At 43.1% G+C, this 25,087-nt stretch overlaps 1 protein-coding gene across 4 annotated transcripts in view; it reads left to right on the top strand.

The window, feature by feature from the left end:
- Positions 1-12,178, top strand: part of MOB2 (MOB kinase activator 2) — a 100,298-nt gene extending 88,120 nt beyond the window's left edge. For all 4 annotated transcript variants that reach the window (XM_083425702.1, XM_083425701.1, XM_083425703.1 and 1 more), the window contains 4 exons: positions 147-307; positions 1,793-1,886; positions 9,998-10,122; positions 10,856-12,178. In XM_083425702.1, the coding sequence (XP_083281828.1) occupies positions 147-307; positions 1,793-1,886; positions 9,998-10,122; positions 10,856-11,193 (718 nt within the window). In that variant the 3' untranslated portion in view covers positions 11,194-12,178. The remainder of the gene's footprint in view (positions 1-146; positions 308-1,792; positions 1,887-9,997; positions 10,123-10,855) is intronic.
- Positions 12,179-25,087: the final 12,909 nt, after the last annotated feature.

Raw genomic sequence — 25,087 nt, 5'->3', positions numbered from 1 at the left:
ATTCTAACAGCAGGTTTCCTTTGTTAATAAAGGAAATTGGATTATGCAGTATGAAAGAGAAAGTTATTACAAAAGATGGGAGATGAGTTTATATAACCTACACCTCAGTTTGTAATTCAAGGCATTGTTTCCTTGTCCTTTTGCAGGAAATCCAAGGGAAAACCAAATGGTAAAAAGCCAGCACCAGAAGAAAAGAAACTCTACCTAGAGCCGGAATACACGAAGTCAAGGATTACTGACTTTGAATTCAAAGAGTTAGTCATGCTACCACGGGAAATAGACCTTAATGAGTGGCTAGCTAGCAACAGTAAGTACCGTGATATTTATAATAACTGAATATTCCTGCTAGATAGTTTTCATGCTAGTAGGTTTTCTAATATTTTTTTTAAAGGAATTGTAATGGGCAGAGGATGTTGCATTTGGGTACCAACTCTTCCACTTTGCAAAACAAATCAGTTCAGCAAGGTGAAAAGTTTCTCCTTTCACTTTGACATTTGCACGAGATCTTCAGTTTGCTATGGAATACGTTTCTAAAAGCTGATGATTATACCCTTATTGTAACTGGAAATCAGCATCCTAAATGCTGAATACAAGCCTGGATGACTTTAAAAAAAATCTGGTCAATGTTAGAAGACACAAAGTGCTAGGGCATTTTAAGCCCCTGCTTTAGATGGTGCCATCTTCACGAATGGAAACATCAGTGGCCTCCTTTGAACCATTCAGGCTGGTCTTGGTCTGCATGGCCCTCTAGGCATATATTGAAAAGTGTGCTAATGAGACCTGTTTGCTCCAGTTGTTGTGCTGCCTGTGAATAATTTAAGTAGTGATTCTGATTAGAGCTCTCCACTGCCATTTTTGAAATGCATACAAAGAAATAACAAAGAAGGCCTTGGGGAAAATAATGGATTTTGATAGGCTTATTTTATTTTAATTTGTATTCTCTATGCAGCTTAGGGTTAAAGTTCTCCCCCACCTATTTTACCCTTGCAAATAGCCCTGTGATGTAGGTTAGGCTGAGAGTGTGTGACTAGTCCAAAGACAGCCAATGATCTTCATTGCAGGGCATCATGGGACTGGGGGCAGCAGGATGGCAGGGGAGCTGGTGAGCGGCAGAACAACTGTCTGTCCCTCAAAATGCCAGCTAATCAAGCTTTGGAGCTGTTTCCCCCCAAAAAGCTCAACAACTAAAACTCTGTTCCAGGTGCCGGAAAAGGTTGCTACGCCACGGATTGCACGCTTCAAGTGAGGGAAAATTTAATAATAATAATAATAATAATTTTTTTTATTTATACCCCGCCCTCCCCAGCCAAGGCCGGGCTCAGAGCGGCTTACAAGCAATAATAAAAACAGTATGAATGATTACAACTTAAAAACAAAAGTAAAGTACAACATTAAAATATTAAAATGTAGCCTCATCGCAGGAGGAGAAGGAAAAGAAAAAAGAAAGAGAGGGAGGGAATCAAATTGGCTCCAAGCCAAAGGCCAGGCGGAACAACTCTGTCTTACAGGCCCTGCAGAAAGAAATCAGATCCTGCAGGGCCCTGGTCTCATGAGGCAGAGCGTTCCACAAGGCCGGAGCCAGAGTTGAAAAGGCCCTGGCTCTGGTTGAAGCCAATCTAACTTCCTTAGGGCCTGGGACCACTAGGGTGTCAATTTAGTGATTGTTGTTGGGCTAATTGTGAAAATGTTCAAGTGAACCACCAAATCCAGTGTAATTATGCAGCTCCTTTCTTTCTGCAACCAAAAGTTCAAATGAGTAATGGAAACACCTTGGTGTCTTTTTCTCTTTCAGCAACAACCTTTTTCCACCATATCAATTTACAATATAGTACAATCTCTGAATTTTGTACGGGAGATACATGTCAGACCATGGCAGTGTGCAATACGTAAGTGATGTCTTCATTTGTGGTATGGTGATGGCTTGGGCGATTCTGCTCCAGTGTGAGGGATGGCGAGAAGTGGAAAGCTTTCAGACTTGACTGCAAAAATGCTTAGTGCATGCTAAAAGGATGACCAAAGGGATTAGATGCAAGGAAGAAGAGAAAAGTCCAAATTTGAATAAAATGTTAGCTCGCAATGTTATTCTTATTGAAATAACAATTTTAGAAGAAATAACAGAATGATTTGCTTCATCTGACATATGTTTTGTTTTGGGCCCTTACCCACCACCCTGAAAAATAATCCACACTTGCAGTTTTCTCCCTGGCCTACAGTTCTATGGTTCTGGAACTGAGTTCTGCATTATTCAAAGCTCTGCCCACCCCCAAAAGCAACATGGAAGTACAAAAGGCCACTTTTGAGCTGCTAGCCTGGGGGGACCTCAGGAATGATGGCTGGGCACCCAGCCATTCTGCAGACAACCTTCAAGTAGTGTAGCTTCCAAAGCTCTGAAGTGTTGTGAGCATGATTTGGCAGTTTCTCAGGGACCAGGGAAAAAATGCTCTGCTCCTAGTGTTTTCTCTTTGAGGTTGACCATATCTTTCTAAAAGTAGTGAACTGCTGAGAGTGAAAAGAAGCATTGTTTCTCTATCATAATCTTGGAAAAAGAAAACATCGTTCAATCAGAGTATGCATGTAAAACATAAAGCAAATAGTTTTTTATTATGTTTTTATTGAAACAAGAATGCAATTCCATTCAAATGTAAGAAAAAAATGAGAAACTTTAATAGTGGTATTCCACTATTTCCACCCATGCTTCTTATCTGCCATTGATCTGGCCAACCTGCACTTTCAGGCCTCTATGAAATTCAGTGTCACACTATGGTGAATGTTGCATCGGTGCAAGCGTTACAGCTTGTCAGATGAAACAATCCCCCCTCTCCTCCCACTATACACTCTTCTGGGGGAGTCTGTCAACCTCCCCATGTCCAGCTTTGTAGGGTGCCAGGAAAATCTATCCAGTACCCTGCTACCAGAATTATTTAACCTCTCATAGCTCTGAGCATGTGACATCACCACACTGACTTCTTGCAGATCCAACACTCCTCTTTTGCCCTTACCTTGAAAGCCCCCCATGACCTCTCCCTGAATTACCTCTTTTGTATCCTAGTCCCTGCTCCTTCAGCTCCACCTTTCTACCCTTATGCTCAGAACTGCCTCCCAGAACACCTGCATGAGGACACCTGTCTTACTTCCTAAAATTTTTCTACAACAGTGAACACATTATTTGAATGTGCATCATTGGGTAGCCAAAACAGCACTATCCATGCAGAAGTCATTGGCAGACTTGGGAAAGCTCCAAAGTTTGCAGAAGAACAGTATTTAGGCTGGAGAGAGGGGGGACCCTAAGAGTATAAAAGACCACCAAAAACTGCCCAGTGAAGACTGAGCATGCTTAGTGGCCACATGGTGCTGGCTGATTGTTGTCCAGGGGGGAGGAATGGAGAGGAGTAACTTAGAAGAGGGCCTGACTGAACAGGAGTGCTTCACATTTTCTTATAGAGCCCAGTTGTCCCTTGTTAAAACCCACCTTTTTCTGTGATGCCTTTAGCATACCTCCTAGTTCCTATATTGTACTGCAACTAAGCACAAGCACAAATTACTGAAACAACTGCATATTGTCTCCACTTTGTGTTTCACTTGTGTTTTGGATCTTAAGCCCCTTACGTTCTATAAAGAACTATGCACACTGATGGGGCTATATAAATCAATAAATAAAATGTTCACAAGATGATTGCCCAGTAAAATGGCAGTCTTTATGCGCTATGAAATAGCATTTTCCTTTAATGTTCCACACATGGACTAAAAAACTTCTAGTAAAACAAAAATATGTACAATTATTTGGTGGTTTTGAAATGTGACTTCAGTCCCAGTCCCATAGGAAAGTGGTGTGTCACATTTCAAAACTGATAATAATAAGCAAGGTGAGGCTACTCAATCCCTTTTTGTCCTCTGTCTGGTAGTTTAAAATCTACAGTGCCAGAACATGGAAGCATTTCTAGTTCTCATTGCTGGGGTAGCAATGTCAGGTTAGTTAATAAAAGAATTGGCTGGATCCCTAAATCCAAAGCAAGGAGCTAAACATACTCTCCAGCAAGAGATAGGCCCCAGCAGAGTATTAAAATTACAGAAACATGCAGTACTGTGAAGCATGGGAACAATAGGCGGTTAGACCTTTTTAATATCTCATTTAGTTTGCTTACAGCACCCCCCTGTTTCTAACCCTTTTACAGTCTACAGACCACACCGTTTAGTAAGCTTAAATGTTTTACTTACAAACTCAAAAGGTCAGATTCATGCATTATTCCATGCAGCAGGAAGAATACCACAAATAGAAAATTCTTGGGTTACAAAATACTGCAAAATATTTCAGAGCATGCAGTCTGCGCTTGAAGCAGGCAAGCCCAGACTTGTTGCCTGGTCAGCTTCACGTGGTGGAAGAGAATGAAGAAAGAAGCTTTACTTCCTTCTTTACTAGAGGAGAGGGAGCATGGTGTAATTGAGTCTAGGAATACCGTTCTGTTGTCTTAACCCCTTTATGCTATGCATTAACTAGCTCTAAGCTTGCTAGTTATATTCAGCTGCAATTTCCCACACTCATAGGCAGTAAGCTATACACCTTACTTACTCTATGTATGCCTAACCTTTTTTCAAAAGCATTTATGCTACTGGCCATTGCATCATGTAGGAACTAGTACTGGAAAACTACTAAAGTTCTGGAAAAGTGAAGTTGCAGCTGTTTGGGGATAACAGGAAATAGGCAGCATCTGGGTGCAATTCTGTTAAGTTGTTGTTATCAAACTAAACAGAGTGAGTGTTTTTCCTGTGCTGTGGAGCAGTTTGCAAACTGTAGCTCTGCTTCATTTTGAAATTACTACTCTGTATTTCCCCTTGCATAACCTCTTCCTTGTCTTCTTTCCCATTTTTAATTGTGTTGGGGGTAGGGGCAAGGGCGCTGGTCTTGGTGGTTGCTTCTGCATAAGAAAAATATATGGGATCTGAGGGCATGTTTGCATTTTTCTGCTCCAGTATCCCTCCTGCTCAGTTTCGGCAGTCTTTCCACATGTCATTCACTTTTTCTTCTGCAAGGAAGTCAGTGCAGCTGCAGCAGTAGCTGTGCTTCTATCCTGGTTTTGGTTCCACTCATTGCCTGCCCTTTGTCACATCCTTTTCAAGCTTCATGGATGAGTGACAATATGGCTGATCAATGTAGGTAATCTGATGACTTGGTCGTTGCTGGTCATTCAGCTGTTGCATGGGAAATGCCTGGCCCTATAACTGGGGGTATATTTGTACATGGCTACTCCTTATAGAATTCACCTCTGTTCATGACTGTCTTACCCACCTTATCTCTGGAAATGAGGGCACACTTAACTCTGTAGGCTCAGTGCTCCAATACATATTCTCGGTTGTCAAACCGCTTTGGGGAATAACTAGAATTTTGGGTCATTAGGGCACATGAACAGCCATGAATGAAGCCTTAGTTTTTAAGTTCTTCTATTTCTCTGTGGCTAAAATGGACATGCCTCCTGCATTTTCCCCAAAGCAGGACTTTCCTGTTATACTGCCTGGACCAAAAGGCAGTTGTGGCTCTCTTTGCCCTCTTGAACTTTAAGACAGTTTTTGTCTAGAATTCAATCTCTCCACTGTGTGACTGTTGCAAAGGCATGCTGTGTAAAGACAAACAAGTTTAAGCTTGGACTTTGCAGATCAAGTGAGTAAAAGTGAAGTCCTTATGTATTTGCTTCTGAAGACGGCTGTGTTCAAAGTAATGTTCATGCTGTAAAATACCGTATTTTTCGCTCTATAAGACGCACCCGGCCATAAGACGCGCCTAGGTTTATAAGAGGAGAACAAGAAAAAAAACCCCTCTCCCTCTCTGCTCAGCGCCTCTCCAGAAAAGCGGGAGGAGAAACAGAAGGGGCTTCCCTGAAGGGGCGCTGTGCAGCTCTCCCTCTATGCGCAGTGCCCCTTCAGCGAAGCGGCAGCAGAAGCTGAGCCCTTTCCATTTCTCCTCCTGCTTCGCTGAAGGGGCACTGCACAGAGAGGGAAAGCTGTGCAGCGCCTCTCCAGCAAAGCAAAGCCAGGAGAGCAAGAGGGATCAGTGCGCACCGATCCTTCTTGCTCTCCTGGCTTCAGCGAAAGCTGCGCAGCCTGCATTCGCTCCATAAGATGCACACACATTTCCCCTTACTTTTTAGGAGGGGAAAAGTGCATCTTATAGACCGAAAAATACGGTAAGCATTTGACCAGCAAAGTATTCAGTTCCGCTTTGCTCTAGACAACTCCTTTTTCAGATGCAGGCATCATTAGCATTAGTCAGTTTTTTTTAAAATACAGGTATCAGTCCAGTTTGTTCTGCTGAAATTGGTTTCCCATTGTCAAGCAGAGATGGAGGTGGGTGACTAGAGAGAGAGTTCAGCAAGACCCAGGGGAATCATGCCACAAACCAGACCAGCCAGAAGAGAAATGTCCACTGTTTCTTCTCTAGAAAGTGAGCTGACCCTGGGAAAGGATTGTGCTCTCGATGCCTGGGAAGTACAGCTTTCTCTCTTTAAAATGTGACAGCTGAGATCAGGAACCTCTCCTAGAGGTTAGCAGACTGAGGCTCAAGCGCACCAGGATTTGACAGCTATGGAAAGGGATAGGCATAGCCAGAAATGGCACCTGCTGACCTGTTACAACAGAGAGCTATTTTGCCCTTTATATTCATGCCCAGTGTACATGAGCTCTGTTCTCAAAGCACTCTTCTGATGCTTTTGTAGCTACTTCAATTCAATTCTGTTTTCTTGAGGTTGACCTAAAAATGACATGGGACTGACTTTCCTCTTATTTCAGTACTTCTGACCCTGTTAGGCCAGGTTGGTTTCTCTAGCAGACAGCATCAGTGGTGGGGTCACATATGCTCAATCTGTCTTGGTTTAATGAGAAAATATACTTTGCAGTGAGGCGATAGGAGTGTGACTATATTGAAACTGTCGTCTTGAAGACTTTCTTGAAAGTTACTCGACTGGGGTAGATAGCAAGCTGCTCTGCGGGCAAGGATGCAATGGTTATGAAAGAAGCACATATTCTTGAAGTTGGGAAGGAAACCTTGCCCTTTTGAAAAACACAGCCCAGTCTTGTTTTATGGCTTCCTCAATGACTCACTGGTGCTGGCATTCCTTGCTCTCCCAAGCAGCCTGAATTTGGAGACATTCCACCACTGTTCATTTAGGTTGAAGGACAGGATTTTAAAAATATTTCCCAGTAAGAATAAAATTATTCTTTTTTCTTTTATATTGTTTGGCCTTGTAATCAACAATTGCAAATTTGTTGCCTGAAGAACCAATATAAAATTATATTTTTGTTTAAACCCTTAACACCTAGCTCCTGCCTTAGCCTCTTGATTCCCTCCTCTTTCCTGCACTCAGCTGATGAGGCTGTGCTCGCAGTGCTACACATTCTGTATATAGTTACCAGCAACAGGGTCTTCAGTGTGGTTGCACCAGCATAATGGAAGATGGTCCCCATGGCAGTTAGACAGGCTCCTATTATAATGTGTTTTAGATGCCTCTTGAAAATCATTCTTTTTCCTCAGGCCTCCCAGCTGAATTGATTTGTTTGCTGAATTGTTTTAGTTTGATGCCAGTTTGATCTACAATGAAGGAATTTTACTATGTTTTATTTTTAAAAAAAATTGCTATGATTTTCATCTTCCGTATTGTAACAAAGTCCCACTCGCTGTTTATAAACCTCTCAATATAGAATAAAGTCTTTAAAAAGGATAACATGACAATGAATACTGATAGCTGATGCTGCTTCAGTATAAAAACGTTTAAAAGGTTCCCCATTGCTATATGTAAAACTCATTTGGTGGTTGTAACAGGCAACATCTGAGTGTCTAAATCCAAGGATTATTCATATGATGGTTAAAGGCTGGAGTAAATTTAAAACTCAAAATCCTTACTGCTGGTGGTAATAAGAGTTCTGCATCTTCTGAACTCTGCTCCTTTAAAAGGAGCAAAATCTTTAAAATCTTTAAAAGAGTTTAAAAAACAACTTGTAGAACTGGAATCAGGAGTGTATTCTTCCAGTATAATCTAGTGAAATATACAGTAGTACCTCGGGATGCGAACGGCATCTGTTCCGGAGCCCAATTCACATCCTCTAGCAAATGCAACCTGCGCAGGTCGCGTTTTGCCGCTTCCACGCATGAGTGTGACATCATTTTGACCATCTGAGCGTGCGGCGAAACCTGGAAGTAACACACTCCGTTACTTCCGGGTCGCCACGGAGCACAAATGGAAAATACTTAACTTGAAGCACATTTCTCCCGAGGTATGACTGTAGATGGTAGGTTTGAGTGGTAGCTTGAAGGAAGCCTAGTCATATGCATAGCTGCAGACAACCAAGAGAGGTAAAAGCCTACTTTATGCACAATAAGATATATAGCAGGGAAAGCAGGATTGATGTAGACAGAATTATTTCTATGGTAACCGTGTGTAATTTACTATTCTTACTTCACTATGCATTACTGTAGTTATAACTACTGCTTACAACTGCTGTTACCTATTTGTTTTTAAATGCAAACAGCAGCCTCTCATCCACGTTTGTGCTCCAAATGAAAATCACTTCTTTGAAACAGCCATTTGCTTTGGGAGGATTTCTTCTCAATGCGAATAGCTGTTCCAAAGTGCAACTTTGATCGGGGCCATTGGAGTTTCATGGATCAGGCCAAATGCCCATCTAGTCCAGTAATGTGTTCTCACAGTGGCCAACCAGATACCAATGAGAAGCCTGCAAGTGGAGCTCAGCCTGTGAATCCCAGCATCTGCCCAGTGGCATACTACTTCCATTTTGGTTTGTAGACTTATCCTCCATGCATTTGTCTAATCCTTTCTTAAAGCCACCCAAATTGGTAGACACCACTACATCTTTTGCGAGCAAATTCTGTAGTTTATGTGCTATATGAAGGGACACTTTCTTTTGCCTTTCCTGAATCTTCCAACATTCAGCATCGAGATCTAGTCTATCAGGAACTCCACATAGGAGAAAAGTGTTCGGTTTCCCTTGCTTGCTTCAATCACAGTAATTACCAGCCTCTCCCCAAGTGACTGCTGTTTGCATTTAAAAAAAAGTGGGCACATAATGCAGGAACACATTTAACACCAGTCTGGTTTGAAGCTGTGTAATAACTGTTAAAGTATGTTGTTAAGTCTGTCTTGCTAGTGCCCTCTCCTGACAGCTGATTTTATTAACACTCTAAACTTTGCATTATGTATAGTCTTTCTACACACATTAATATTCTGTTGCAAATCAGTCTGAAAGCTTGAAATTCTGTATTCACTTGTCATACTTTGTCACAAGATCTCTGGCATACTTTTGGCCTGCATTTCATTAGTGCATGGACCTACTGACTTTGATGGAAGATGTTATTTTGATGACAGCTCAATTGACTTAGGCTGTGGCAAGGAATGAATTGCCAGTTGAGTAGTCATCAAAATAAGAGAGAACTGATCAACCTCAAGAATGGTCAGCAGGCAGGATTAATTTGTGCTAATGTTGGGAGAAGCAAGAGCTGCGTATTTTGCAAGAGCAATACCATTCTGTTTCAGTTGGGCTCCGTAAAAATTCTAAATAGGATTATCTGCTTGGTCCAACAGCAAACCTGCAAATGAAATCTTTATAAGCACTGGTAAAACAAATCTGTGCTTCCAGGCTTTTGCTGATGTCTAATTCCAGAAGATGGTGTTCTTAATATGCCAGAATCACAAATTGTTACATTGAACAATAAACAAAATTTTAATGTTCTAAAACACTTTTGTTTATTTTGTTGAGGATGCGACAGGAAAGGCAGTATTAAAATGCTGACCTGAGAGTCTGTTTGTTTAAGCTGGTGTTACATCACCAATTAAACACCAGCTCTTGGGTTCAGTAAGCAAAAATACAGGACAGGACCTCATGTGAAATTTCTAGCTCTCCAGGGAGGACAATTTATGACTCTGCTTGCTTTGGTCTACATGGAATTAAACTTCTAGGACAGATAATAATACATTGCTGTTAATTCTCTCCACAGACAATACTACTGGTATGATGAGCGGGGAAAGAAAATCAAGTGTACTGCTCCTCAATATGTTGACTTTGTCATGAGTTCAGTGCAGAAGCTAGTAACAGATGAGGATGTCTTTCCTACAAAATATGGTATGTTGCTTCACAGGAAAGATTTTATTCATTTAATTCACAAAAATTATATACCTGGTGATTAAAAAAACCGTCAAAGCGGTTTACAAAGAGAAAAACACCCAGTCAGAGTTTTATGGCTTTGAAAAAACAAGCATTACATATGTATAATTACTGATTTTTTGTAGAAGTGATAAATAATATGGGAAACTGTATATTAAATGCAGCTTCTTCAAACTACTTTGATCAGTGAATAATCAAATGAAACCAGCTTCTAAACGTATGCCATATCTCTGCTATTCCTTTCTATAAACATAATTTTTTTTTCTGGGCCAGTAGCTGGATGACATGGGAACACTTTTCTGGCTAAATGTGAGGCTGGTTTGTGTACGGTTTGGGATCTAAAACATTAGCCTCTCCCAAAGACAGAGATTCACCTAAACAGCCCTGTTGCAAGGACATAGGCTTGCAGAACAGGGCTTTCTCCCCCTTGCCCCCAATTGAGGGTTGGAAGAATCCGAAGAACAATATGTTGGGTGAGGGTTCATTCCTTCTGGCATATTAAAATGGTTGCACAGACAGACAGATTGGAAGAGCGTGATGTTTAATTTCACCAAAAAGCCTTTCAAGCTTCCTGCCTAGCGGGCAGAGGGCTAATTCCAGTGCAGGGAGTTAAGCAAATATTGCCATACTACTAGAGTGCTTTGATGCACCACTGAACATTATAATGGTTCTTTTTCCTCTCTCGTGGCAGGCAAGGAATTCCCCAACTCTTTTGAGTCTCTAGTGAAGAAGATCTGCAAGTACCTGTTTCATGTGCTAGCCCACATCTACTCCTCACACTTCAAGGAAACGTTGGCACTGGAGCTGCATGGACATTTGAACACACTCTACATACACTTCATCCTATTCATCAGGGAGTTCAACCTGGTGGACCCTAAAGAAACCACCATCATGGACGACCTCACGGAGGTCCTCTGTAGCACCAGTGGGAGCAGCAGCAGTAATGGAAGCGGCAACGGCAGTGGTGGCAGCGGCAGCAGCAGCAGCAGCAGCGGCGCAGGAGCACAGAACCACGTGAAGGAGAGATGAGTCCCAGCAGGAGCAAAACTAATGCTAACATTTTTTTAAAAAAACAAAACACTCTATATTCTTTGTGTGTATGTATATGTGCATATTGTGTATATATATACAGACATACACAGCCATGACAGTTTAAGCAATTATGCTGCCACCACAGGACATGTAGACGTATGGAGCTTTCGTTTAAATGCATCATCCTTGGCGAGAAGTTGCACCAGTTCTATTTTATTTTTTTCCTTCTCCCTTCTTTCTTTTTCTCCCCTATCAGATGGATGATGAGTGCTGTTTTTAGAGAAGAACCACATTTTTTTTTTTTTTGAGTTGGGCTACCGCTTTGTCTTCTTTTGTTCTGCCCACTTCCCCTCTCCCTTGGTGGGGTGGGGGTGGGGGAGTCCTTTAATGCAAGCCCCTTCTGTCTGTCTCTCTCTCTAGGATGGTGGTACTGCCATTTTATAAATGTTATAAGAAGTGACTTTTATTTGTAAAGTGGCTTAAGATGCAGATATTTTGTTTTGGGGGTGGGGGAGGGCTTGAGATTGTCTTGTTTCTCCTTAAAACGGCCCATTTCCTTTCCCTCCCCTTAGGCTTTTTGCATCTAGCCCTTTGCTGGCTTGTACTGGGAAGAGTTTTGCCTCAACTAGAGTAGCAATAAGACTCCCACTAATGGATGTGTCTCACCAATCTACCTGGTGTTGTCAGCATGGGAATCTCAAAAGAGCATCTACAAACCTGTTTTGCTTATTGCTTCTAGTTCCTCTGCCCAGCTGCCCCCCACCCCCGGCTTCTCCTTCCCAGACACAAACACCAGAATTAAAAGAGTGGGGAATTGAGCCTAAATGCAGTGGTTGAGCAGGGGAAGCCTGGGGCAGATGGAAAGGGGCATACAGTGTATCACCACCTGTGCTAGAGAGATGGCTGTTGGCATATAATTATATTGTTGGCTTATTTTAGTTCATCTGTCCAATAATAATAAAAAAACTTCTATCAGGTATAAGTGTTCTATATGCAATGTCACATCATTAGCCTATTTGCTTCGGGGGTTGAAATATTATCTGTTTACAGTGTGGGAAGTGTGTGTACTTTGCATTTTCCAGACAAAGTTATTTTGTGTTAGTATTTGGCATTTACTATTATTTATTTCTTTATAAACTATCAGGGAGGGTGTATGGCATTAAGCACAACACTATTAAAAACAAGATACCGGTAATTATTAAAATGACTGGCTAACCAGGAAATGAATTAAACAGCTACAAGGCCTACTGGTGTAATAGCTCTGGAAATCTCTGCTGCAAGAGTGCACAGCATGGGCGTGGCAACATCAATGCAAGGCCTCTGTAAGAAGCAACAGCCTTCCTCCAGATGACCCCAGTGATTGAGCTGGAATATAAGAACCTCAGGTGGTATTTATCAGGCCAAGTACAGTGTACCTTGTTACAGCCTATCCCCAAGCCTGTCTGGAGCTTTTGGACCAAAGGGGGGCAGCCCCCACACAGTGCAGACAAAACTGGTACAAGGCACTCTTAGCCACAAAGGTCACTGTGAGAATTTTAGGACATACTGAGCTGCATTCAAGAAGTCAACATGCTTCCTTTAAGAACATACTTTGAATAGTTAAAATTTTCTAAATACAATTTTCTGGGAGTGGACAAGATTGACTAACAAATTATATAGTAGGATGACTCTTCAGGGACCCAGGCTTCTCTTTGTAGCTGTTTTGCCATTTTTAACAGTTCTGTTACATCGCAAGCCTTCTAAATTAACAACTTTAGAAAAGTGCTCTTGCTTTGAGGAGTAGTTTATGTTAAAAAAACCAAGCACAGAATACTCTTTCCCATCTGGTGCATGAGGTTGTTTTGCCATATTTCATGGTAACACGCATTTAAAACATTTATCTGCCTTTCCTTAAAATGCTAAAACAGAAATGACTAAGAGCAAGCAGAATACAAGGAGGAGTCATTAATAAGGCTTTTTTTCTCAACACAGTTAATAGGAAAAGTGCAAACTTAGTACCATCCATGGGTCAAAAAGCCTCTTTAGCCACATGACAGAAGACCATTAAGAAGAGCCTCCCTCAAGAAGACACACACGGATGCAGACACTGCATATAATAGAAAATGGTGCAAAATAGTGTAATGTAACTTAACTGATAGACATACTGTATGAATCCACCTCCTGGTTTGTTTAAATGGGATGGGGGGGATATCTTTTTGGCCCAGTGCACCAGCACTAACTGTTCCTGTTGCTGGGTACAGATCACCTGGCCTCAGATTACTGACAAGTGAGTGGTTTAGTCCACTTGTCAAAATTCCTTGTGCTGCACTTCCCTGGCACCTGACCACCAGCTGAAAACTTCAGCACAAGAGGCTTGCCAGCCCTGAGCTCAGTGAAATCGCATGCAAAGAGCTGGCAGAATCATTTTCTGTACAGATCAGCTGTGTGATTGAGTGCCCCATATGTGGAGGGGGCAGGTGGCCATGGTTTGGGGAAAGTGGCCTCTCTGGGTTATACTGCTTTCAAGGTCCTCTGTTTTCTAGAAGCTCACAGATTCTTGTTTAGGCAATGCATCCATGTTGTTGTGCGTGGGAGAATTCCTCTTTAATTGCCTGATTTAATGAGGGAAACCTAAAGGCATTTCCTTAGTAATTTATGCATTAAAACTGTAACTGGCAGAGACATTTTAACACTGTGTTAAAAACAGTCTAAAGCTACTAGCGTACCCAAATAAAAAGTTATGTATGAAGTGTGCAAAGCTGCCCCCACCCCCTCGAGATTATACTCTTTATAGGATGATGCACTAATAAACTTAAAATAGACCTATTGCCCTAATAGGTGCTGGAAGATGAAGACAGGAGAAACAGGCATACACAGGTTAGTTGTGGAACTAGGTTTGGACATACTGTACTGTTCTTTGCCATTGTAACAGTCTATTGTACTCGCAAGTGGAACTCTATCGCTACCTAATGGCTAAAGCAGCCAATTGCAGATACAGCTGAAATAGAAGAAATTTCCCTACACCACATTGTGGAGGGGACTTCTCTTTCCTGTAAACAAACAGCATAGGTTTCTTCATAACTGAATGAGGCCTAGCACTGTATTCTAAACATTATTCTAATGTGCAGACTTTTGAATTGTCTAGCTCACAGACCACATGCAGCCCATAGCCTCCCCACCGCCTGTAACAACTTTTCTTATGGGGGTGAGATCCAATTTGTGGAAATGGCATATTTCCCTACAAGCCTAATTTCTACATGGGGTAGTCGTGGTGATGGGAAGCAGCTGGGAAAATAATGTTAACTCTACCCCTCTTCGTGCTGTGACCCCCCTGCCCTACCACTTGTCCAGTATGACAATTAGGCTTGGATGGAAAAGGTCCCATTCATGCAGTTGGGCTCTCCCCAATTGTCACTCCCCAGAATTACCCTCTAGGCGGTATTTTGGCTTAGAAAAAAAGACTTCACCCATAGGAGGAAAACTGTAACCCTAATTGTCCTATGGGGAGACAAAGGAAGAGGAATGAAAAATTGTGCAACTATCCCCATGCAGATGTGGGGAATCTTTGGCTCTCCAGATGTTGATAAACTGCAAGACCCATCAGCCTCAGTAAGCAAGGTGAATGGCCAGGGAAGATTAGAATTGTTTTTCAGCAACTTCTGAAAGGCCAAAGGCTTTCCCCACCCACCCTAAGAGAATATGATCCCCTACCCCTGCATGCGGCAAAGAGAATCACACATTGTGGAGGCCATGCAGTCCACACAAGTGCAGGATCTGCATGAAAGAATCCCTGAGAGATGGGAGTCCACTGCCCTGAGGCTGGGTCTGCTCCACTGTAAAACAGCCTGTGATGCCTTATTATTGTTAAGAAGTTTCTGCCAAAGTTTCCAGCAGATTATCTACTTCACCTCATTAGTCCTGGTCCTGTCTGGTTCATCTTCTGCTTGAGAGCCACTACTGTCTCTCCTCTTATTTTTCTCCAAGTTAAAGCTACCCAATTCTTCCAATTGTACCTCAGAGCTCTTGGCTTCCTTACCATCTCAATTGCCTTTCTCTGGACATTTGAAAAATCAGCTCAACCAGATTGCACCCACCCAAGGGTTCTATAACAAAATCATGCAACTTATCACTAATATCAGGCGCTATACATGAGGACTGTAAAGTGCCCAATGTAACACCATTTTTAAAAAGGGGGATCCAGGAAATTATAGGCCATTTGTGTTAACATCTGTACCTGGAAAACTGTTGTCAAATATGGAGTTACCAAACATGTAGAACAGGTAGCGAATATTCTTCGTGCTGGTAGGCCAAATCTGGCAGCTGTGGGGAAGGGTCAGGTATATTTCCCCTAAAAACCCACCTCTCTGTTCCTGCAAGAACAATAGTCTTTTCTTGTCTGACTTTAGATTGAACCTCTTCATGTTTCAGTGTCATATCCAACCATGTACTTGCCAGCTGACTCCTTGTTTTGTTGTACAATATTTTGATTACCTCATAAAGTTCAAAAGGGGGTAGGGACTGAGCAGGTTTTGCAAAGAAAACTGAAAACAGCATAAAAGCATCACCACTCACCAGAGAGCTCTCAATGCAGCCACACTGGCTTATTTAGATGCCTTCTGTTTTCCCTTCCCATCAAAGGAATGGTTTGTGTTACAGTATTTTACTTTTCAGAATCTCACATACTTAGCACAATTCTCCTTCAGAATTTTTAGTCATGGGATCCAGTCCAACTTTTCTCAGAACTCTTTGAAATCAGCTTTCCTAAAGTGTAGGTTACACAACCCCATCACAGATTCCAAGGTGCTCCTTTTAAGAACAAAAGCATTCCAATCTAGGGTGCTATAAGGTCTGGGTTTATATTTGGCTCTGGGAAAGCCAGGTTCAAATCACTATTCTGCACAGGTGATCAACTGCTAGCCTGTTTGGAGTCATCAGTTCCCACTCTAATTTTCCTGGTAAGAGTACTTGTGCAGCCAAAATGCACTTTTGAGCTCTTTGGAGGGAGAGCAAGATGCAGATTCCGGTTACAAAGAAGTTACTCGGGAAGCATCTTCCTTGGTACTAAGATATGCCCAAGGCCAGCCCCAGATATTTTCTGCCCAAAGTGAAGCACAAGTTGGACACCCACACCCTACTCAATTCAACACAGAGAAACCAGCTAGACAACAGGAAAGCATTCTCCATGGCATCTGAGTGCAACAGCCAATATTCGGGGGCATAGGACAAGCCACACATGGCACACAGAACTCTGTCCGCCAACATCTTTCCACAACTCCTTGCCTCCCCATTTCTGCCTTACTGCTTCAGGGTAGGGCCATCTCTAGATATTCCCTGCTGAAGAACACCTGACATACCTTGACAGTGTATATTTGCCACCTGCAGAACATGGACCTTTCGGGTGAAATAAGGGGGTTTAAGGGTGCCACAGGCCTATAGCTTATAGTTATTAAAGGTATAACATAGGCAGGAAAACAGCTTAATGTGTTCCAGTCATTGTGTCCTGAGCACACCAGCCCCAATGAGAACACGTGATAGGAAGTTTTGTTTTCCATTGGCAAAGCACTCAATTACATCAGCTCTTAAGGCGCAAGGGATATATGCAGTGCTTTCCCCCCTAGAAAAATAGGTGCCTGTAGTTACCATGAAGTTGATACAGTAAGTGTCACACTTTTTAACAACAACAAAAAGAGGTGCCGGCACTGCGTACCCTTGAGTACCCCCTGGGGAAAGCACTACTACTCCTGCTAGGCACCTACTTATTCAGACATGTGCTCCAACCCAGATAGTTGGAGCAACAGCGCATTCACACCCCTTTCAAGTCACTTAAACCTCATCTGATGTGGCGTGCATAAGCAGCCAGCAACGGCACAGCTCCATCTTTTTCTGTCGCTATCAGCCCCTCATTGTCCTTGGAGACAGCAGGGAAAGGGCATTTTCTTCTACCTCTGCACCCCAGGTCGCCTCTCCTTCCATCTCTGACCACCTGGACTCTTCCTCCACGCCCGGCTCCTACCTCATGGGTGGCACAGAACCCCGTCTTCCCCTGGATCCTCCTCCTGCCCACCCCTCAGACTCCCCTGCACAATGACATTTATGGACAGTCTTGTGTCACTAGAGCAAACCGTCCATCTTCCGAGAGAGCAGGCCCACAGGACCGAGAGTGCCTTCACGTTACGAGTCTGTCAAATACTAGAATGTTAAAAAATGTAAGCAATATTGACGCTAATGCATATTTCACAAGCGTATCCTATTGCAAGCAAGTTCAACAAAATTCCTGCTGATCTCCAGCTGTTAAGGAGTTGAGACTACACAAGCTGCAGAGAAAAGGAAAGTCAAGTTTGCAGAACACATTAAATACACAACTAGATGGTTCTGCATGAATGGTCTGACATTTCAGACACAGCGGTAGCTGTTGTGAATTAGTAGATAATCTTGTCTCTTACCCCACAAGGAGCCTAACTTTATGCTTTTAATGTAAATAAAGGCTTTATTTGGGGCTAGCTGCTCTTGGGATAGCTAATGAAATAGTAAGGAAGGAGGAAAGCATCTAATCGCCATCATTCCCTTCTATTTTCTGGTACCACTTAAAAAAGAAACTTACCATACCCCTCCTCCAAGCAGTTCAGGGTGGTGTGTAGTTGTTTTCCTTCCCCTCCTCATCTTATCCTCACAACCCTGTGAGGGAGGCTAGGCTGAGAAATGGTGACTAGCTGTGAAGACTTGAACCTGGGTTTCCTCAGCTTTTGTTTGATACTCTTTCCCACCACACCACACTTTCATACATTTTTAACATGCTTCTTAAAGGTAAAGGTACCCCTGACCATTAGGTCCAGTCGCAGACGACTCTGGGGTTGCGGCGCTCATCTTGCTCTATAGGCCAAGGGAGCCAGTGTTTGTCCACAGACAGCTTCCGAGTCATGTGGCCAGCATGACTAAGCCACTTCTGGTGAACCAGAGCAGCACACGGAAACGCCATTTACCTTCCCACCAGAGCGGTACCTATTTATCTACTTGCACTTGATGTGCTTTCGAACTGCTAGGTTGGCAGGAGCTGGGACTGAACAATGGGATCTCACCCCACTGCGGGGATTTGAAGTGCTGACCTTCTGATTGGCAAGCCCCAGGCTCTGAGGTTTAGACCACAGTGCCACCCGCGTCCCATAAACATGCTTCTTAGGAAGCTGCAAAAGTAAAAAAGGGGGGTGGGGGAGAGATGCACCATCTCTGCCCTTTGACACCACAAAGCTTCTGGCCCCTGGCAAGGCAGTTCACATCACATCAGAGTTGTGATGGAACAGGTCCACATCATACATTTAAAACACAACCAACACACATTTTACACGTGTCTTCCCCCAGAGGATGCTGGGAACTGTCACCTCCCATTCACAGACATACAAACTACAGTTCCCAGCATTTCTTAACACATGGTGTGTGGCTCTGCCCAGGATTTGAGGCTGTGCTTCTATCTCCCTGCTCAGTTCTGTTAGCAGGGCTTCATCAGTGTAGTCATAGATTTAGTACTGGACCCTTCAGTTCCTCTGTATACGTCTAGGCAGGAATACAACTCTCTGGCTACCTGCCTTGCATTAAAATTCTGGGTCCTGGACAGAAGCAAAGCTACATACATGCTAAGCTTAGGGTTTCAAAAGAGTGGGGTGTAGTAGGGCCCATGGTATTCATTCTCTTAAGTTGTAAGACACCTGTACAGTGGTACCTTGGGCTTCATAAGCTTCAGGTTACAGACTCTGCTAACCCAGAAATAGTACCTCGGATTAAGAACTTTGCTTCAGGATGAGAACAGAAATCGCGTGGCGGCAGCGGGAGGCCCCATTAGCTAAAGTACCTCCGGTTAAGAACAATTTCAGGTTAAGAACAGACCACCGGAACGAATTAAGTACTTAACCCGAGGTACCACTGTACTGTTTAGTCAGGAGAAGAGGAGACTGAGAAGCAATAGGCAACCATCTCACAATGGCCCAAGTTACTCTGAGACACCTGAACAGGAAATCCTACTTCTCAAGCCCTTGCAAGTCTGCCTACCTTTCTTGGTAGAAGCCTGCCCAGTGGAAACTTATTTGTGGGACAGCTCAGTCAGTAGAGCATGAGATTCTTCATCTCAGGATTGTGGGTTCAAGCCACACGTTAGGCAAAAGAAAGTCCTGCATTGCAGGAACTGCATTGGACTAGGGAACCTTCATGGTCCCTCTCAATGCCACAATTCTATGATTCTGTGGCACTAAAAATAACTCCCACAGTACATATTCTGCATGGGAAATATGGAGGAGCACGCAGCTCAGTTGGTAGCCAATTATATCCATCCAGAAGTGCCCATATTCAAGCTGTAACATTTTCAATTATGTATTTTATATAATTACTCTGATAATCCTGCCTTTCTTCTGTGATGGAATTTAAGACGCCATTCATAGGCTTCCCGGGCAAACCTGAATCTGGAATGCCCTCCTTTCAATAATAATAATAATAAAATTTTATTTGTATCCCGCCCTCCCCGGCTAAAGCCAGGCTCAGAGTGGCCAACAACAAGTAAAAATACAGTGTACATAAAATCATACAGTCAATTAATTAAAATACATTCTAAAATCAATCTGATGCCAACTCCTCTATGTCTTCAGTTTCAAATAAAAACTTATTTTATTTATCCAGGCCTTTGACAGGTTTATGGTCTCTAATTGTACTGCTTATTTATCTTGTTTTTATTTTATAACTTTCGGGATTTGCTCTTATTTTACATGCCTTTTATTGTTTGTTATGCATGTTACTGGCAACCGTAACCCTCTCTAGGATCATGTATGAAGAATGGGGTAGTAAATACAAGGTCAGACCAAAGGGTCCAACTACTACAGCATCCTTCCTCCCACTGTGGCTTCCCCAATTTCCCCTGGAAGTTCAAAGCAGGACTTAAACGCAACAGCAACTGGCACTCAAAGGCAAGTTTGCCTCCAAGGAAGCTCTTATACAGCCATTGTGACTAAAAGCCACTGAGACTCGTAGGTCCCCATCCAGGAACTGACCACACCCAACCCTGCTTAGTTTCAGAAGTTTGCTGCATCATGTAGGGGCTTTAGATTACACCCCAGACTCAGTTCAAAGGAGCAGCTACCAGGGCTTCTAAAGACCTTAAGAGAGCCACCAGCAGCCCAAGAGGCTCCACCTTGGCTAGATGGACCAAGGGACTGTCTCAGTAGAAAGCAACTATTTTAAGTCTACTTCCCTTGAACTTTTCACATTTAGTGGACCTGCTCTGGCTTAAGCTACGCCACTGGGGTTTTATTTTAGTCTTCATAACTACAAATGCCATGAATTGAAGGAGAACCTACCCAGGTGACCCCAACACAAAAACCTCGCATACACAATAGGGAAGCTTAGGGGAGTTTTTAATGTTTGATGTTCTATTGTAACTTTAATTTTTTGTTGGAAGCTGCCCAGAGTGGCTGGGGAAACCCAGCCAGATGGGCGGGGTATAAATAATAAATTATATTATTATTATTATTATTATTATTATTATTAGGCAAACAAATGAAAGTTTACTACCCTCCCCCCTCTTCCCTGCCTGCTCTCCCCAACTCTCTTCTTTCCCCAACCTTATACTGTATACAACATTAAAGTCTCACATCAAATAAACCTGATCTGTAGAAAGGCCTTTATGATCTGAAAATAGAGACGATGTTTGTATTTTTCTAATCCCAGTAAATCTTTAATAAAAGCAATTTTTTAAAAGCCCACAAATGCCAAAGATAACGAATTTCCATGTGAAGGAAAAAAAAATTAAGGGATGCAACCAAAAGTAGAAATAACATTGATTTAACATTGATTATTTTTACTGTCTTGCTTGGCTTTAAGCAAAACCCACTTTTCTTAACCCCTCCCTTATAAACAAACAAACTGCAACATGCATGTTATAGAGGAAGGACTGTAACAGCGGCTATAAATCATAAATGGCAAAAGTGCAGCTACTACCCCTTTTAGAGCAGTATGCTTCTGAGTTCCTGTTGATGATAATAAACATTAAGTTTCAATACAAGTTCTGCTCCTAGGGGGCTGATAGGATCACTTCCAGTGTCCATCAATACAAACTTATAAGTGTCTACTCAGAAGTAAGTCCTCCAAGCTCAAGGTAGCTTATTTTTGGGTAAGTGTACAGAGGGACTGCAGCCTAAGAGGCTGCTGTTGATGTTCCTGCTCTTTCAACCATTTCTCCAATCAATTTATACACAGCTTAATATACAAAATCTCACAAGTGGCTGATGGAGCAAAAACTTTAGAGTGGAGTGGCTCTAAGGGTTAACTATACATGATTTTCACATACATATGTAAGCCTTGGAACTGAACCCCTGTGTAAGATAAGAGTTTATTGTACAAACACACACACACACACCCCTCAGAGAGTGCAGATATTTGTACAGTGGTACCTCTGGTTACGTACTTAATTCGTTCCGGAGGTCTGTTCTTAACCTGAAACTGTTCTTAACCAGAAGCACCACTTTAGCTAATGGGGCCTCCTGCTGCTGCCGCGCCGCTGGAATACAATTTCTGTTCTCATCCTGAAGCAAAGTTCTTAACCCAAGGTAATATTTCTGGGTTAGTGGAGTCTGTAACCTGAAACGTATGTAACCCGAGGTACCACTGTATATGCACTGGTATACTAAAGGCATGGGAACATTAGCGGAGATGGTAAGATAACTATATCAGTCTATCTAACTTAAATATAGCCCTTCTGTCAAGGCATTTGTAGTTCACTGGGCATTGTTTACACACACATATAAAGATGGAAAAGTTAACACCAACTTTTTAATATAAAAAGGTAAAGGGACCCCTGACCATTAGGTCTAGTCGTGACCGACTCTGGGGTTGCGGTGCTCATCTCGCATTATTGGATGAGGGAGGCGACATACAGCTTCCAGGTCATGTGGCCAGCATGACTAAGCCACTTCTGCCGAACCAGAGCAGCGCACGGAAACGCCGTTTACCTTCCTGCCGGAGCGGTACCTATTTATCTACTTGCACTTTGACGTGCTTTCGAACTGCTAGGTGGGCAGGAGCAGGGACCAAGCAACAGGAGCTTACCCCGTCGCAGGGATTCGAACCACCGACCTTCTGTTTGGGAAGCCCTAGGCTCTGTGGTTTAACCCACAGTGCCACCCATGTCCCAGCTTTTTAATATACTTTGGAGTAAATATGGTAAATTGGCTGTACTGCGCCAGTACAATCCTTAGCTGGAATCTCTGTACTACATTGCAAAGTAGCCATAGACTGCTCCTTTTTCCTCTCTGGTGCAGTGATGACCTAGCCTTTACAAAAACACAAAGACTGTAACAGAGCAATCCTAGGCTTATCTGTTCAGAGGCAAGTCCCACTGAGTTCAACGGAGCTTTGTGTGCATAGGATTGCAGCCAAAGGAATTTATTCTTGCCCCAGTAAGACCCATACCGGGACCATGTTGCAAGGGTGAGTCACCTTTTGAAACATTAGTTCAACTTATTGCTCCTAATCTCTTGCCATCTCTTTACTCTTCTGCTGTGGAGTCCTAAAAGGAAGATTATTTTTCCTCTAAATTATATCTCCCCCAAATTCATTTTTAATTTGCACTAAGATGCTGCTGCTTTTCATTTGTCTTTCATTTCCTTCTAGAACCTTCCAACAACAATTGCTAGAGCAAATGGGAATCATTCAACCCCAATATTTGTACAGCACAGTCTCCCATGTCCTTTAACTAGTGCCTCAAGACATTTCCATTTCTACATGGGTTTTCCAAATGACTGAGGTATCTGAACAGTATCCCTCTCCCTCCACTGTCTTCATCCCACCATTTTGCATGCTATCCTTTTTTAAAAAAAATTAGATTGGTAGCCTGTCAGCACAGTTGGGGGTGAGTGGGGTGTAGTTCTGCATTTTTAAAATATTACACAGTGCCTCGAATGGTTTAAAAAGAAGACGACGACATTATTAGTGGAATGGAAAAGATTATAACAGTCGTACCTTGGTTGCCGAACGCCTTGCGACTTGGAACGTTTTGGCTCCCGAACGCTGCAACCCCGGAAGTGAGCGTTTTGGTTCGCGAACATTCTATGAAACCCGAATGTCCGATTGGGCTTCCAAGGCTTCTGATTGCATGCAGGAAGCTCCTGCAACCAATCGGAAGCCATGCCTTGGTTGTCGAACATTTTCAGAAGTCGAACGGACTTCGGGAACGGATTCCATTCGACAACCAAGGTACAACTGTACTTATCTCCCTCAGTGGAGTTGGAACTTAAAAAAGAGATATTCCCTTTACCTTTAGATCTTCTGCTGAATAAGTAGATGAGGCAGTCAAGCTCAGCCTGTTATAATGAGCTGAACACCCCATACCCTGCCCAGCACACAAGGGACTAAGGATTATAACAAGATGGGTGGGGTGGGGGTGGAAAAGGGGAGAAGCAGGTTGGAAAATCCACACCTGTCTAGAGAAGTTGTTTCCTGTCATGAAGGAACAGCTATAATTAGTGCAAGTCAAACAGCGGTTAGGTACGGGGTGGGGGGCAGGATTCCAATTTTGGCAGCCCCAAGGCTCTTTCCAGCAGAATTCTTTTTAAGAATGTAGCCTTTTGGATGTGTGTGTTTTTTAAAAATAAGATATTGCCAAAGCAGTTATCATTTTCTCTAATGTGGCTTGAAGGCCACTTGCCACTTCCCCCTCCCTCAGCTTCCCCCTCCCTCAGCAGACCCAACAGTCCCTAGAGGGGCTTCTGCCAGCTTAACTAAGCAGGCGTGAATAATCTCTGGCACACTTTTGGAGGAGAGATGAAGGTTCTTCCTGGTGCTTTGCTGGCTATTCCTCCTGGGCAGGTGGCTCATGAATCTAACAGGGGTGGGACACCTGCCTGCGGTAGCTGGGGCTGCAATGAATGCAAATCTTACCTTTGTACAGAAGGTTAGTTTCCACCCCTCTATGGGGACATGTAAGATACAGGGTCAGAGTTCAAGGACACATTCCAACCAGGTAAACACTCGAGGAGGGTATGAAGCCAGGCCTCTGAGTCTGGCCTGGGAAGAGTCCTGATGGCTCTGCTTAGCTCCAGGCCACAGGTGCCTCACCCTTGCCTGGGCAGTTAGCATGTCATTTAGATTGGGTAACATTTCCTCCTTTGCAATTACTCAGCAGGAACAATTGAGCTGACCCTTCATCACACACACCTAGATTTCACTTTGCCACACAGCTCTGTTGCTTTTCAATTTGTGGAAAGTACTACAAGGCTACTCCTACTAGGACCCATGCAGTAAGGTTAGTTATCCTCACCCTCTGACCTTTTCATTATGCCATGCACAATTAAAGAAACACCAGTCGATACCTATACCTACAAACAGATCAGGATCACATCACCACATGCACTGGGAAGATGCATGAAGGGATAGGAACTTCAGGTTGACAGGGTGCATTAAGAGGTAATTAACATGCATTAAGCCATCCCAACCTTGGGGAAATATTCATATATCCACTTACGAATCACAGATTCCTCTCAGCTAACCGATTCTCCTCAACGCCATAGGTGCTCACTCCCTGGGGCCCTAGGTGCCCGAGCACCCACAAAATTTCCCATGAAGCGGTCAGGCACCCAGATATTTTGGTGCCAGGGTCATGCACACTGCATGGCACCCACAGCCCTGGGCACCCACAGTCACAGGGCCAAGCTGGCACTCCTGCTAAACTCCATTAGACATCACCCTCAACTAGCAATAGTAAGACCCCTTTCCCTTTTGGAAGAGTCTGTGTGGGATCAAGAATATTTATTTTTTTTACTGGGGTAGAAATACTTACACAACTGTGTTAGCCTTTTCTCATAACATGGCCTCTTGCTAGAGCATTTATGCCTATTTTGCAGTGCAGAGATGGGTGGCCGGGAGATGCAGGGTGAGCAGG

The sequence above is a fragment of the Podarcis tiliguerta genome (genome assembly GCF_965153285.1).
Source record: "Podarcis tiliguerta genome assembly, chromosome: 1".
Taxonomy (NCBI): Eukaryota; Metazoa; Chordata; class Lepidosauria; order Squamata; family Lacertidae; genus Podarcis; species Podarcis tiliguerta.
Note: the sequence above shows the minus strand (reverse complement) of the source record. Positions and strands in the feature narration are given on the sequence as shown.